General features: G+C 54.2%; 1 protein-coding gene across 1 annotated transcript in view; it reads right to left on the bottom strand.

The window, feature by feature from the left end:
* Nucleotides 1–681: 681 nt before the first annotated feature.
* The window catches only part of Fam53b (family with sequence similarity 53 member B), a 78,785-nt gene continuing 63,335 nt past the window's right edge, over nucleotides 682–16,131 (bottom strand). The window contains exon 4 of the mRNA XM_004659264.2: nucleotides 682–4,535. Coding sequence (XP_004659321.2) covers nucleotides 4,170–4,535 — 366 coding nt within the window. The 3' untranslated portion in view covers nucleotides 682–4,169. The remainder of the gene's footprint in view (nucleotides 4,536–16,131) is intronic.

Raw genomic sequence — 16,131 nt, 5'->3', positions numbered from 1 at the left:
TCCTAGAGGGACCCTCAGGCTCCAGCGGAGGGTCTGGGTAAAGAGTCTAAGACCACAGTACAGGGACCAGCACTGGTGATAGAAACTGCATGTAGCTCTTCACAGTGGCTCCCAGGACTGCTGGCTCCATGTCCCTCCTAAATTTGGCTACCTGGGCTCCCTGGTTTGGAGGGTCAGGCCTGCAATCGTTCCCAACCTGGAGCAAACTATGTGCTCTCCTGTCCCCAATTCCGGAGTGCAGGTCTGAGCCACTCACCCTCCCTGGGGGCAGAGGGAGGACTCTGGTGAGGAGGGGGAAGACGGCTGCCCAGGCCCTGCGGGGCTCTTCTCGGCGGGGGAGCCTGGAGCGCCCTTCCAGAAGCTTTTCCGCCAGGTTGGAAGACAGCTGACATGCTCACAGGACGGCCTTCTCTACTTAAGACCCCAGAAGACGAGCTAGTGTCTCCAGTCCACTGGCCTGAGTTCTTGGCTACTGAACTTCCTGCCTCTAGAATGCGCCCCACGATGGCCACGGTGTGTGTCATACCCCTCTCCTGCCGTTGTTTCCACAGCCTCTCTGTGTGACGAAAGTCCAGCCTGTGGCCCTCCCAACCCCACAGCTAATGCTCCCAGGGGCAGGAGGAGGAGAGGCTGCTGGCTTGGTGCATCCAAAAGAAAGCCACAGAGCCATGTGCAGGCAGCTGGGTGTGGACCAGGACGCTTTATTTACACAGTAACAGTAACAAGCAGATTCCTGAGACTGGGGCAGCTCTAGTGCACGGCGGTCAGGGCTGTGGGCACACAGGCTCGGTGTCCTCTGGGCACAGACTGCTGCCCTGGCGGGGGGCCTGGCCCAGCACGCGTCGGCGTACTTCCCGAAGCTCTGCACCACCACAACCTGGCTGGGGCAGCCCATAGGCCATGGGTCCCCAAGTCCTGGGCATCCCCCCCACATACTGATAACACAATTCATTGGCCAACGAGACTATGCTAGAAGGAGACTATCCTACCTAGGCTACGAGCGCTCCACTTCTGTCCGCAATTTCAGAAAGACAGCTTTCTCTTCTCTTCTCAGGAGGCCCGGCAGCAGCGAGGGGTCTGGCCAGCGGCACAGATGTGGCAGAGGGAGGCTAGGCAGGGGCCTCTGAGCCCAACACAACTCACGACTGAAGTGGCCCTTTTCAGGTGATGTTGATCACCTCAGTAGAAACAGGGCTCATGAGCCAGGTGTGTTTTAATTGCTATCAACCTTGCTTGCTAAGCGGGCGGAAAATCAAACCCATCTGCACAGGAGACCTAACTGGATATTGAAGGGGGCAGGGAGGAAGAACCCTTTTTAATGTGGACATTTCCTTTATTTAACTTTCAAGCATACAAATTCACAAAACTTTCCCGCTACAAAAGTGTGTTGAAAAATAAGGCTTTCTTTGAATGCACCTCTGGTACGGTCAGAGCGGCTCCGTGGGCCTGGATGTCAGTGAGCCCACAGACACTGGCCAGGGTCCAGTGTCCACCGTCTGGAAGTAAGGCAAGAGGGTGTGTGGACGTGTAAACTGCTGGACTGCTGCCCAGGCCCAGGCTCCTGGCAGAGAGCAGCTCCCGTCGGGTCAGTGGTGTCTGCAGTGAGATGCCGCGTGGCCGGAAGTGCTCTCGCCCACCCTGCGTTGCTGGAGCCACACACTACTCTGACCCTTCAGGCTGGTGGGTGGTGAGGCCCGTCCTCAGTGTCTGCGTGGGGGTGGGGGGGGCAGGGACCCACAGGAGGCCAATGGACACGAGGCTCTTGCTGTTGCTCAGGTGAGGTCCCTGTGCTGCTGGGAGCCAGCCTGCCTGCCCGCTCCCCGCCAATGGTGACGATGACATGGGAGCCTTCCTCCAAGACCAAAGGGCCTGAGGGCCAGTTAGTGCAGCACAGAAACGGGCCTCTCTGGGGGACACGGCTGCAGAGAAGGTGATGGCACTTGCTCGGTGACATCATTCTCTGCCCAGGGAAAAGATACACAGAAGCCAAGTGAAGGACACTTCTTTCCCTGAGCAGAAGTTACCTCCTGCCTGTGGTCATGAGTCACTAAGGTCTTTGGTGAGACAGGGACAGTCTGAAGGAGGCTGGAAAGGACCAATTCCTGGCCTAGGTTTGAAGCATTTCTTTCTGCTCAGGGATCAATGCCCTAGGGTGGTGTGGGGGTCACTAGGACTGGCTGGGGAGTGGGGGAAAGATGAAACTGGGATCCGGTAAGTTCCTGTGTCCTGCCGTCAGGCCTGGGGTGGGGCACGATCCAACGACAGGCTACAGCCCAGGAACACACACCTGCCACCAGGAGCCGCCCCCCCCCCCCCCCCCCCCCGTCCCAAGGAGACAGTTGACAGCTGTTCCATATCTTAGCCTTGGCTGGCCCTGCAACATGGAGCAGAGGATGGGACTCTGCCTTCCATGGGAACGCTATCTTCAGGGACTGTGAGGGCACCATAGGTGCCAGAGCCTCCCACCCTGGGCTTTCTGGGAGCACAGGGCATTGGTAGGTGCTTTCCAGACTCTACCAACAGCTGCTTTCCTCCAAATTCGATCTGACAAGATCTGGCCTTCACGATCCACTGGACAGGGGTCACGTGTCATGTCTCACCCAAGTGTCTGGCTTGGCTTTTCAGGGCCAGCTGACTCCCCCACCAACCATGCTGCTCAACCTGGCGCTAAGGGCATCTCTGTATGTGCCATGGGCATGGAACATCCTACAAGCATCTTTGGGTTGATTTTAAAGAAATGCCACCCATTTATCAGAACTTGAATCTCTCTACCCTTACGGTACATTAACAATGAAAGCTTAAACAAAACTTTCCCACCAAGGTCATCCTTTAGGAGAAAGTTGACAACCATGTGGGCTCAACTAGCAGGAGGACGCTCCGGAGCCACGGAGGAGTGCCGGGCAGAGAGTGTAAGAGTGCCTGCGTGTCCGAGCTCAAGAGAACACAGCAGTTATTTTTAGCTTTGTGGGAAAACGAGCCACTTGTATAGGCCGGCCCACTTGCTGTTGTCTGCAGAGGATGCCAAGTTTGCTAAAAGCCAGATTCCCAGAGTGCAGAGCCCAGTGGTATCTGTAGGGTGGGCTGGAGAAGCTGCTTGAATGTGCCCCCTGTGGGGCTGTGCCAGGAGTGAGGAGCTGTGAGGGTGAGTGTGCATCAAGCTGTGCCGTGGCCGGAGAAGCCCTTAGGACGGCCCTGGCCTCAGCAGACGGCGGGTGGGTGTCCTGAGGTGGGCAGGGGTGTGCTCTGATTCAGCCAGCAGTGCTCACGAGCCAGTGGGAGCAGGCTAGGAACACGGCAGGGCTTCGCAGGCTCCCGGCCCAGGCTGCTGCTTGCAGAGGAGCCAGCAGACATTCTTCAGCCTTGGGAGGTGCACAGGGGGACAGTCACGTGCCTGCTCCTATCTCCTGAGGATACTGTGAAGAGGTCACCCTTTTGTCACTGGCATTCCTGTGCTTATGAATCCACCATGCTCGTCCCTCAGGGACGTGGGGGAGGAGCACAAGAGAACTGCCACTGGCAGCCTTACCAAACCAGCATCTGAGTTGGCAGGGCCATGGGTGGCTCTCGGTGCCATGGGAGAAGCTGGTAGGCCTATCTTCCAACCAACATCTCCAACAAATTTCTACCCAGTAGACAGCCTCGGGTCTCCCTGGGAGACCAGTCATGGCTTGTCCAAAAGCCCCGCCAAGCACCCCACGTGGATTAAGGCCACACGGTCTGGTGTCACTACAAGAAGCATCTCCCGAACCTTCCCAAGTGGGGAGACCTGGGAGAGAAGGCACGGAGTAAACTGAGTGAAGGAAGCTTTGGGGGACTCCCCCAGATGAACCTGAGAGAGGCCATGGAGGGCCCAGGCCCCTGTCACCCCACCTGAGGGATGTAGTGTGGCCCATCCCGACTGGGAGTGGCTACTCCACACCCACAAGGAGTAAGGAGAGGAGGACCCAATCAGAAAGCTGCTCTTGGGCTACAGTAGTTCCATGGACCTGGTGGGAAGCCAGTCGTTCCCCTGCACGGTGGGGCCAAGTTGCCTTCACAGAGCCTGGGCACTGCAGGGCGGCTGCTGTTCCCTGGGAGGTGGGCGGGTTCCCTCTCTGCGTGTCGTCTAGGGCCCAGAGGGAGGCCTATCAATCTCCATGCCCACCCCCCGGGCCAGGGCCCACAGCCCCTCAGTTGTTCTCTATTTGTTCAATGTCCAACTCGCCATCCAGAGAGCAGAGGCTCTTCACAGTGGCCCCGCAGTCCCGCCAGGCTGGGGCCGGCTCCCCCCTTCCGCAGCAATCCTCCTCGGGGGTGTGGCCATCTGAGTCCTCACAGGACAGGTCCTCCTGGCAGGCGAAGTGGTCATGGTCGTCAAAGGAGTGGGGAAGAGGCTCCGGAACCGGGGTTCCCGCGGGGGTCCTGCCTCCCGGGCTGGAGGCTGAGAGCAAGGCGGTCCAGGATCGGGTGCTGCTGATGAGGTTGAAGGGGCTCTGGGGGCTGCGGTCCTCCATGCCTGTGCTCAGGCAGCTGAGGCTGCTGAAGGTCTGACAGTTCTGCAGAGGGACAGACACACAGGTCAGTGAGGAGCCACTCTCCCGCTCCCCGGGTCCACACGCCCCACAAAGCCATCTTGGCTGCCACTTGGTCTGCTGGGCTGTGGCAAGACCAGCGCTCTAGATCCACTCATAACGAAGTACCCTGGTCAGCACACTGGCCCAGTACAGAAACGCAGAGCATAGCTGTTTGTCCACTTATGTGGCAAAGGACAAACGTGGTTGTTCACCACTTCTGGGAGGCTATGGGGAAAAGAGGTCCGCACACAGCGCTTTGAGAAGGCCTTGGCCTTCTGGAAGGGAGTCTGGTAACAAGCTCCCTGACCAGGCTGTTGGGATCCACTCGTCTCTTGCTGTCTAGGACTGGTGCCGGCAGCATCCCCCTTTCCGATGCTCGGGTCCTTGCGTGAAATGACGTGGTGTGGCTGAGGCTCCATGAGGAAAAGTGTTCCTGCACAGCCTGACAACCTGAGCTCAGACCCCCAGAATTAAAAGCTGGGGGCATAGAGCAAGCGTCTGCAATCCCAGCCCGTCCGTGATGAAAAGGGAGGCGGAGATAGGAGAATCGCAAAGCTATGGGCCATCTAGACTGGTGCACACAGTAGTGAACACTTACACTCTGCCTCAACACAAGGTGAGGGCTGGAGAGATGGCTTAGCAGTTAAGCACTTGCCTGTGAAGCCTAAGGACCCAGGTTCGAGGCTCCATTCCCCAGGACCCATGTTAACCAGATGCACAAGGGGGCGCACGTGTATGGAGTTCGTTTGCAGTGGCTGGAAGCCCTGGAGCGCCCATTCTCTCTCTCTCTCTCTCTCTGTCTCTCTCTGACTCTTTCTCTGTCTGTCACACTCAAATAAATAAATAAAAATGAACAAAAACATAATAAAGGCATGTAGCACCATACCTGGCCTGGATAGATTAAAAAATAAATAAAAAGGTGAGGACCAACACTCCGAGCTGTCCTCTGACTTCCATGCACTCACCACGGAACATGTATGCCGATAATCACACACGTGTGTCATACACATATAGACGCAATAAAAAATACAGTAAGCCGGGCATGGTGGTGCACACCTTTAATCCCAGAGCTCAGGAGGGAGAAGTATGAGGATCGCTGTGAGTTCGAGGCCACTCTGAGACTACATAGTGAATTCCTGGTCAGCTTGGCTGCAGCAAGATCCTAACTAAAAAAGAAAAATAGAATAAGGAGGCTGAGGAGATGTCTCTGTGTGTAAGAGTCCACATAAAACACACACTGCTTGTGCTGTCACCAATTAGTTGGAAACCTACTATGATGGACATGCCACATTTGGAGCTGCACCGTATTGTTTAGAGAAAAATTACAAAATGTATGTATGCATGTATATACGTGTTTTTTGTTTTGTTTCTCGAGGTAGGGTTTCACTCTAGCCCAGGCTGACCTGGAACTTACTCTGTAGTCACAGGCTGGCTTTGAACTCACAGTGATCCCCCACCTCTGTTTCCCGAGTGCTGGGGTTGAAGGAGTGCACCACCATCCCAGCAGGTAATTATTTTTCTGAATTTTTGTTTGTTTTTTTCGAGGCAGGGTCTCACTCTAGCCCAGGCTGACCTGGAATTCACTATGTAGTCTCAGGGTGGCCTCGAACTCATGGCGATTCCCCCACCTCTGCCTCTCAAGCGCTGGGATTAAAGGCGTGCACCCAGCTATTTTTCTGAATATTTTTGATCTGTGGTTGATTGACTCTGAAGATGCAGAACCCATCACACTAGGGTTTTCTTCTTAATGTCTTCAGAAGATAATTTAAGGTATGCATGAGAATTCAGAATCCTGACTGCTTCTCGGTGGTGGTGGAGTGCTGGGGAAGGGCCCCGGGCCCCTCAGTGCTAAGTGCTCCCGCCTTGGACGAGCGGCCCCCTCAGCCCCAGCCCGCATGCTTGTACTCAGTGACACGGTGGTAACCACACAGCGTACGTGCTTCCAGCCAGCGACCCACAGCTTACTGAAGAAGGCAAGCTCCCCGCGCACGGGGGTCAGGTCAGGCTGCGCTGTTGCCGTTAGGTCCCTATCCTGCTTCCTCTGACCAGACAGGGTGAGGTGAGGGCCAGGAGGAGCTGGGCTAACTTCCCAACCTGGGTGCTTTTCAGAACCATCCAGGGAGCTGGTGTGACCCGCACCGTAGGCCCCACCTAAAGAAGAGGCTGAGCGAGTAGAGGATCGAGGCCCTGGGGGACGACGGGGTACTCCAGACCGCTCCCAGCTCTCACTGGCTGGGATTCTGTGGCCTCGCCTGGCTCACAGGGCCTCCGGAGTCCCAGAGAAGGAGAGCAACTGCACAGGAGCATCCTGCCTGGCCGAGGAGCGTGACTGAAGGCCGCTGAGGCTGGTCCTGCTCCAAGACCCCACCCGTCAGGGCGGCAGACCCAACACGGCGGTGCCCTCGAGTGCTGGCTTCCGAGCAGAACCCAGAGATGGGCCTCCTTCCCTGGACAGGAGCTCGATCCATCAGGCAGTCAGGGGATGTGGCGGTAAGGGGTGCCCATCGCCCCACTCCAGGCATCCCCAAAGGACCCAACACGACCAGGGACAGGACAGAGGCTTCTCCTCGGCTCACTGGGACCTGGAGCGCCTGCTTCCCTCACCTGCGGAGGCCCAGAGCGCTGACATGTCCCAAGGGTCCCCAACCCTTTCAAAGGCTGCAGTGTTTGTGCGTGGCTGTGAAATAAGGATGACCGGCAGCCTCCACAGCCAACAGGTTGTTCGAACAGGCTCATCAGACAGCAGATGAAAGGGGCTCCCTGGAGAGGGAGGCGGCTGTAAGTGCCACGGGCACATGCTCCGTTCCTCATGTCCACTACGGTACGTTTCTCTTGCATCCTTCTCATGAAACAAGACACAAGAGGGCTGAGGTATTAAAGGGCCCAGTTCTGAGCTTCAGAAGAGAGGGTCAGGTCACCAACTGGTCCTGAAATGCTGGCCCAGGCCAGATGGCCCAGGGAGTCAGTGGCAAGACCCTTCCTGAACATGCTGGGATTTGATGCAGCCCCGGCAGGCACAGAGAACATTCCTCTCCCACCACGACAACAGTTGGACTTTGGGTCAGCAATCCCCTAGGCAAACCACCCACTGAGGCCCCTTCTGCATCCTAGACACCAGGCTGATCTGAGACCAGAGAGGAGCTGAGCAGAGCACAGGGAAGAGACCAGAGGGCTGAACCCCGGCAGCCCAATGGAGGGAACAAGTCAAGGGCAGGAGCGCAAGGGTCCAGACCCACACTTGTGCCTCACTGGCTCAGAAGCTTCTTGGCGTGAATAGGTACATACGACTAAAGCTTAAATAGCAACATCCAGTTTGCTGTGATGTGCTCTTCTGGGTGAGTGACAAGATCCTGATGCCAAAAGCACTTGGGTGTGGCCGTACCTGTCCAGTGTACCAGAGGCCTGCGCATGCCTCACTGCCCTCTGTGTGCCATGGGCCGGAGCACAAGCACTCCCTCCCCAGGGCTCTGGGCTGTGCTTGCCTCCCTGACCCGCTGGAGCAGCCCTGTCTCCTCTGGATCTAAAGAGCAGCAGAGCAGGGAGGAACTGACTTTAAGGCCACTATACTAGCATGTGGTCTGACTGCGTGTTGTCCAATTCTTCTGCTGCTATGCAGGGACAGCGCTCACCAGATGTGGACCCTGCTGTCGCCATTTTGGTGGCCTTTCTGGCCTCTCCAATCAAAGAAGGGCATTTCCGTTAGTCTTAAGTGACCCCTCTAAGGTCTTGCTGTCACCATGGCCAGAAGACGACGGAATCTCGTGTTAGACATGGGCCATGGCCACAGTAGGGCGCTGGGGGCCTGTGTGCCAGACCCAGAAGAAAGCCAAAGCCACGTGGCCCTCAGATGTAGACTCAGCCTCATACCATGTCAGGGCTTCAGACAGACACCCCAACCTCTGAGCTGTCCTGCTTGTCAAATACGGGGCCCAAGAGCACCTGGGGACTATCCTCACTCCAACTGCCTGAATCAGTGGGGGACCTTTTTCTTAGGAGCACAATGAGAAGCTAAACTGGTTGGTGCACCTCGTCATAAGCGAATCTTACAGGATGCCACTAGAAGTCCCTGCCTTTCCCCAACATCACCAGCTCCTTGCCTGCAAAAGCGGTCACCTTGAACACTTAGTTGAGTCAAAACTCAGAGCGTTTGTGCGCTGTGAGACACCACAGGCCCTGCCGCCTGCTCCGCCTGCCAGAGAGGAATGCAGCTGCCACACTGGGCAGTTCGCTCTGCCCAGAGCCCAGCCCCTGGTGAGCCCATGTCAAGCTTCTTGCTTCCACAAACAGTGAGCACTACACGGGCCTGTTGGCAGCCTGGAGGACTTTGTGTCCTCGAACATGTGAGGGGACATCACAGACGCTGAAGTTCAAGGCACCACAAGAGCACATGTCCTGGGGACACACTGTCCCTGACCCAACAATGTCTATTCTTGAGGCCCAGGGGTAGGCTGCCTACTCACAGGCCTGCCCAGCCAACCAGCTCAGTGGGAAGAGCCCATATGGCCTCAGGCTCATGGCCAGAGACACTGACCCTGTCCTCAGAGGCTGCAAGAAGCAGGGCTGGAGAGATGGCTCTGTGGTTAAATGTGCTTCCTGAGCAAGCAGTGAGGGCCTGAGACCTCCAGAATTTGAATCTCCAGATCCCACATAAACATCTGGGCCCGGCCACATGCACTTACAACCCCAGTCCTGTGGGGAAGCACAGACCCATGAATCATCGGAGCCTCGTAAGCTCGGCATCATTAAAGAGACTCCAGCTCAAAACAAGACGGGGTGGAAGAGTGACGGAGTAGGCCACCAGTGTCCTCACGTTCCACTCTGGCCACGCAGGTAAGTGCGTGCAAGTATATGGGACGCCACAGCACAGTACAGCGTGCACACAAAAGCACACACACGCGCACACACACAGCAGCCTGCCAGTGATGACTGTGGAGGGAAGGTCTGCCCACTGAGCTTTTCTATTTAACTCTGTGGACCTCAGTTCTAGCTGGCCACAATTCTGCTAGCCAAGCCTGGGTCTCTGGCTCAGCCTGTGCCCAGATCCCCTTGGCCTTGCTACATAGGAATAGTGACATCTTTCTCCCATCCCTGCTACAGGGCCTGTCTGTGCGTAGACTTCTGGGTGGAAGGCTCTAGGCTGAGCTGAGCCCTGGACTCAGAGACAAAGGTGGCCTGATCCTTTCAGGTGCGAGCAGATAACCAAATTCCCCAAGGGAGAGCGACTCGTTAGCTCTCATGACATTCAGCCCCTGCCGGTGCCTGTGCAGGATCACTGCTCTGCCCAACCTGGGCCAATGAGCTTGTTCTCTTCTGCAGGTTCCCTGGGCCAGCTGGGCGAGTATATGGGTGGGACTCCAGAAAGATCTTCCCAGCTATTAGCCTATTTCCTCAACAGTGACCCAGAAAGCTAAGTCTTGGGGATGAGATGGGACAGCAGGGTTCCTTCATGGAACACTGACTGGGTGTCAAGGGGCCTCAGTTCACAAGCCTTGTCCCCACACTTAGAAGCAGGCATCTGGAACACAGGCAGGGCAGCTAGTATGGGCTGGGCATTGAAGAACAGATGGAACATCATGCCTGGTTTCTGGATTCCCGTCCTAACAGGATCCTCAACCCCTAAGCCTGCAAGGCTCAGAGGAGGGTGACAGGTGACCGAAATTCTGGAGCTGGGCACCTGGGCTTCTACTGACCCACAGCCTTTGCCACGTTTCTCCTCCCCTGGGAGACTGATTGCTGTCACTGGGCTGTTTAAAGTGACACAAAGACCAATGAGGGCAACGTGAGGGGCTGCTGGTACCCCAGCCAGATACCTTGGCTCACAGAAGCACCCACACTCTACTGCCCGAGGGTGGCCTGTGGCCAGCTCACAGACTGTTAGAGACCAAGAAGCCTGAGTCAGCTTCCATACTGGGGCAATCCAGGCATGTGACAGACTGTTCTAGGTGCAAGACAGGATGACATCCCAGGTACCAGCCACACTATTAGGCCAAGGCTGAGGTCCAACTTCTGCTATATCCACCACCTCCTCCTCCAGATGCATGCGCCCCTTTTTGCATCTGGCTTACATGGGTCCTGGGGAATCGAGCCTGGGTCCTTTGGCTTTGCCGGCAAGTGCCTTAGCTGCTAAGCCATCCCTTTAGCCCCAGTGCCTTCTTTTTTAATGGACGTTTTTGTCTTATAGATTTTAGAAGGCAGAGCCACTCAAATCCTTCTATGAAGCCAGGCATGGTGGTACACAGCCTTTAATCCCAGCAATTGGGAGACAGAGAAAGGAGGATCACCATGAGTTCGAGACCAACCTGAGACTCCATAGTGAATTCCAGATCAGCCTGGGCTACGGTGAGACCCTACCTAGAAAAAAATAAAACAATCTTTCTATGACATAGGGGCACCAACAAGCCCAGCCAGGGGGCCAAGGCAAGCAGTCTGGCCCCAGCTGCTCCTTACAGGGGACGGGGTTCTGCCTGAGTGGAAACACTTCCTCACAAGCAGATGCCTGTATGACAACAGAATGCTGCAAGTATCACAAAGACACCAGGCCATGAGGCGGCGGGATGGCCAACAGCCTGGATGTTTTCTAAGTCTCATTTGTACTGGGGCTGGCACGGAGGCAAGACAGCAAGGCATGTGGTTTCCTGAGGTCTTACAAAACTACCTCAGAAAAGAAAGTGGGGGGGGGGGACCTGGAGAGATGGCTTAGCAGTTAAAGCACTTGCCTACAAAGCCAAAGGATACAGGTTTGATTCCCCAGGACCCATGCAAAGCCGGATGCACAAAGTGGTACATGCATCTGGAGTTTGTTTGCAATGGCTGGATGCCCTGGTGCGCCCCTTCTCTCCCACTCTTCTCTCTGCCTCTTTCTCGAATAAAGAAAAGTTAAAAATATTTTTTTTAAAGAAAAGAAAATGGGTAGCGTTTTGACTTATCTTTAGCCCACCTTCAGTCTGTCTGAATTCTGTGTGAAGGCTGTGCCCCTGGGGCAGAGGGGTCAGGTGACAGGGCCTGGCGCACCAATTCATATTCTCTATCTTTTGCATTAAAGAAAAAAGGCTGTTGTGCTTGCCTCAAAAAAAAAAATAGAGAGCCGGGCGTGGTGGCGCACGCCTTTAATCCCAGCACTCGGGAGGCAGAGGTAGGAGGATTGCCATAAGTTCAAGGCCACCCTGAGATGACAGAGTTAATTCCAGGTCAGCCTGGACCAGAGTGACACCCTACCTTGAAAAACCAAAAAAAAAAAAAAAAAATATATATATATATATATATATATATAGACTGAGGCGGGAGAGACGGCTTACTGGTTAAGAAACTTGCTTACAAAGCCTCAGTACCCAGGTTCAATTCCCCAAGACCCAGGGAAGCCAGAAGCATGAGGTGGGCATGTGTCTGGAGTTCATCTGCAGCAGCCAGAGGCCCTGGCATGCCCATTCTTTTTCTCTATCAGCTTTTTTCTCTCAATAAATAAATAAACAAACAATAGACTGGCTCTGAATGCACACCACAGGATAAATTCCACATTAGACCAAAAATCTCAGTATAAAACTATAAAGTACCAGAAGGACCCATACAGGAATGGTTTGCGGCCGAGTGTCATGGCGCACGCCTTTAATCCCAGTACAGGAGGCAGAGGTAGGAGGATGGCTGTATGTTTGAGGCCAGCTTGAGACTACACAGTGAATTCCATGTCAGCCTAGGCTACAGTGAGACCCTACCTTAAAACACAAACAAACAAAATGCAGGGGATGCAATGATGCAGTCACTGAGTCACTGTGGAAAACAGTCTAGCAGCCTCTCGAAAGTGCTAAGCTTGGGTTTCAGATAGATGCTTAAGAGAAATGAGCACATGTCCACTTGGAAACTTGTACTTGGCTTTCAGAGCGCATTACTCATTAAGTCAAAAAGGAGAAACAGTGCAAAAGTCTAGCTAGCGCTGGTGGGTAAGTAAAGTGTATCTTCATGCACAAGAGAACAATTTGGCTACAGGAAGGAATGTGGTGCTGACACGTGCTACATTGGGGTGACCCTTGGAAGCTTTATGTGAAGTGAAAGAAATCAGACACAAAGCCCCCATATTGTGTGATTCCATCTATATGTAACGCCAAGAACAAAGGAAGCCGCAGACAGAACGCAGACCGGTGGCTGCCAGGGGCTGGGAAGAGTCACCAGTGGGTACAGAGCTGCTTTGGGGAGCACTAAAATGTCCTGAACGGACGTGGTGGCCGCTACAGACCTCTGTGAATACGCTACAAACCACCCACTGTACACTTCAAACGGGTGGATTGTACAGCATATGATTTATATTTCACTCAAGGACAAGAAGGCCCGAGTCGGGAAACAAAGAACAGATTAGAAAAAGATATCTGTAACTCATGCTGCAACGAAAATTAATTTCCCTAATACTCAACTGAGAAGAATAAGACTGTTTTCTAAAAAGGGCAAGTGAAAGAACACAGAAAAGGACATACAAGTGACCTTTAAATACATGAAAGACCCTCGGCTAATTTGAAAACTGAAAACTAAAATGACGAAGGTTAGCTGGGTATGGTGATGTATGCCTGTGATCCCAGTACTCGGTACGCAGAGAAAAGGGCTCCTCCTATAAAACAATCATGGAGAAGGGAAGGAGGGAGGGAGCAAGGTATGCAGGGAAGGATGGGAGGTCAGACCAGGTAGCGTGGAACAACCTCTAACATCCCCAATGTTCAGGCTGGTGTTTCCTTGGGCACACTGTGCGAGCTGAGTTCTCTTTCTCATCTGTAAAATGGGCAAACAGAACTGCCCTGAGTGGTATAGCCAAGCTCAAACGAGATTATACATGGTGCTTGGCTTGGAGTGAAGGTGGGTAGAGCTAGGGTGACTGGACCCCTGAAGGTAAAAAAAGGCAGAAAAGTTTTTCTTATCTCTTGCCTACTTCCAAATAACTGTTTTTCCACACTCAGGACCCCTCCTGGGAGGGAGGTCTTTCATAGGATTTAAACATTGTGATTGGTCAAGTTCAGCCCCCCAGAGACAGCCCCTAGCCCTAACCAACCAGCTGGCCCTCTGGCTCACCTGGGCCCAAAGATAGCCCACCAGCCTAAGGTTCTAAATACCTTTGCAAGGGGAGGACAGGCTCTCGCTCTCCGATCACTTGGGAACTTCCAGCTGTGGGTGAGTTTTTCCCTGGCTGAGCCTGGGCCAAGCTGAGCTAGTCCAGACCCAGCCAGAGAAAAATTCAGGAGTGTCCCCCAGCCCTTACTCTCTGCATGGGCTCTTTATCCCCTCCAGCTCCCCACAGGGCAGGAGCTCCTTGAACTTTCTTTTCTTTCCACACTGTTTTCCCCAGATCCCTATCTGGTCACATGGACTCCTGAGGTACACGTGGCCCACATAGGCTTTTGGGCTCCGTGTGGTGAACTTCTCCCCACTTTGTTTCCCCTCACCTCTCAGCCTTCCCCTTTCTGTACTCCTTTGTAAAATCTGAATAAAATGTGGTATTTTAAAAATCATTTTCTTGAATCTGGAATTGCCAATTCTTTGGTTAGTCTGCAGATGTGAACTCAGGGCTTGGGGTTCCAGGAAGCACCCAAGAACTCCAATTTTCCCATTATGAGAGGGATTTAAACCACACTTGATAGTGCCCAGTTGCACCAAGAGGGAGTGACAGCAGCCCAAAGTGGAGGCAGAAAGTGGAAACTGCGTACCTCCCCACAAGATTCAGCACCGCACTACAGAAAGGAGGGATCACAGTGGTCCTCACTGGCCACTTGCAGTCCTGTGAGGGGGAGCATGCTCCGGCATGTCCAGGCAGGGCAAATGGCTAGAGACGTGTCTGTGGGCATCGGGTGTGGCAGGACATTCCTGGGCACAATCGGCTTCTCTTGGCTCAATGTAACTGGGTTGCTGATGGGCCCTGAGCCCTGGAGTACCTATTAAAAGGTTATCTTGTCTGCAGCTGTACCCAGAGGCAAACAGAACACTTGCATGCGAAGAGACATTCTGTGCTTCTGCCCACCAGGCAACCTGCCTGGGTGGTCTGACCTTTTCCGAACATCCCGTTTCTCTAACCTGCTTGGATGCCCTGTCTTCCTGGACAGCCTGGATAGGGGCTGCAGTCTGGGGATCCTGATGTCCACTGAGACCAGGCCAAACCCACTGCAGACCTCACCAAGAGGTCAGGGTCTGCTGAAGCTGGGCTCTTCCTTGTGGTGGGGCGGGGCACGGCGCAGACCTGGGCATGCTCTCTGCCCAACAGAGTTGGGATTCTGGGAAGTCTGCCCCCCTCTGGCTAAATGATTCATGAAGACATGGGAATGGTGACCCTGACCTTAGGGACTGGATTGAAAGAGAGAGCACACGGAAGCGCAGGACCCCTGTGTGCTAGATTAGGCTCGGAAGGGCTGGCTGGGAGGGCCCCTGTTGCTTTGACTTTTCCAGGGACACACCTTGTGATGGTGTGGATCAGGAGTCCCCATAAACATCTATGTTCTGAATGACTGGTGCCTACCTGGTAGCAATTTGGGAGATGGAGCCTTGCTGGACGGAGTGTTAACTGGGGGTGGCTTAGGGGTGTTACAGCCAGCTCCCCCTTGCCAGAATTTGGTTCACTTTCTTACTGCTGATTTGTACCTGCTGTGGCAGAGGTGACGTCCAGCTCTGCTCATGCCATGTTTTCCCAGCCAGCATGGCACTTGCCCTTGAGACTGAAGTGAATCCCTTCCTCCCTTCAGCTGCACTGGGTCAGGCTTTGTTCCAACCAGAAAGTAACTACAACGCACCTCAACATAACTGTGAATTTCCTAATAGGTTTTATTTCCCCTTTTTGTCCACTTTTGTTTAAGTGCTTGGAAAGACCTACAACTAACAGAACCTGCATCCCTAGGCATCTGAAAGACCCCAAGAGCCCCAACAATCTGCCACTCAGCCAGATCAGGGAAATCTTTACGTGGCCGGGCTCCGGGACAGGGGAGGAGAGCTGGGCCATGTGTGTGGATAAACCCATAGGGACTGTTTTGCTCTCAGGCCAGTACCCTCTCTGGTGATTGTGGCACAAGCAGACCAGCTTTGAGGGTGGGGTGAGAGATCCAATTGTGCCTCAACAGACGGGCAACCTGGCATAGCCCATATGCTACCTTTATAAGCTAGACACCTCACTTCTGCTGGACAGCCTGCCTGGAGTGGGTGCCACCCTGGTGGCCTGACAGATGGGTGCTCAGGATGGCTTGTGGGCATCCTGCTCAGCCCTGACAACAATGTTCCCGGTGAATAAAGAACTGGAACTCTGTGGCCAGCCCCTCACAGACCCATGGACCCATGGAATAATTTATACCCACGGACTTGTGAAGCTAGTGGCTCCAGGAGGCAGGTGCCTCCTGTGTCTTGGACACTTCAAGTTGGTTTCATCGCAAAGCCAAGTGCAAGCCCAGCCTTCTCCTGGAACTGTGTGGCGTGGGGTGTGTCTAGAAGAACCTTGAAAACTGTGGCACTAAGCTCTGACAGCCAGGCGAACCACCTCCAATTCTCCATGTATCTGCGACCTTTCCCTGTTAATCTCCACCACTGTGCCCTCCAAAAGTCACCTCAGAGTTTTCACAGAAGGAAG

This window comes from Jaculus jaculus, chromosome 1 (assembly GCF_020740685.1).
Source record: "Jaculus jaculus isolate mJacJac1 chromosome 1, mJacJac1.mat.Y.cur, whole genome shotgun sequence".
Classification (NCBI taxonomy): Eukaryota; Metazoa; Chordata; class Mammalia; order Rodentia; family Dipodidae; genus Jaculus; species Jaculus jaculus.
Note: the sequence above shows the minus strand (reverse complement) of the source record. Positions and strands in the feature narration are given on the sequence as shown.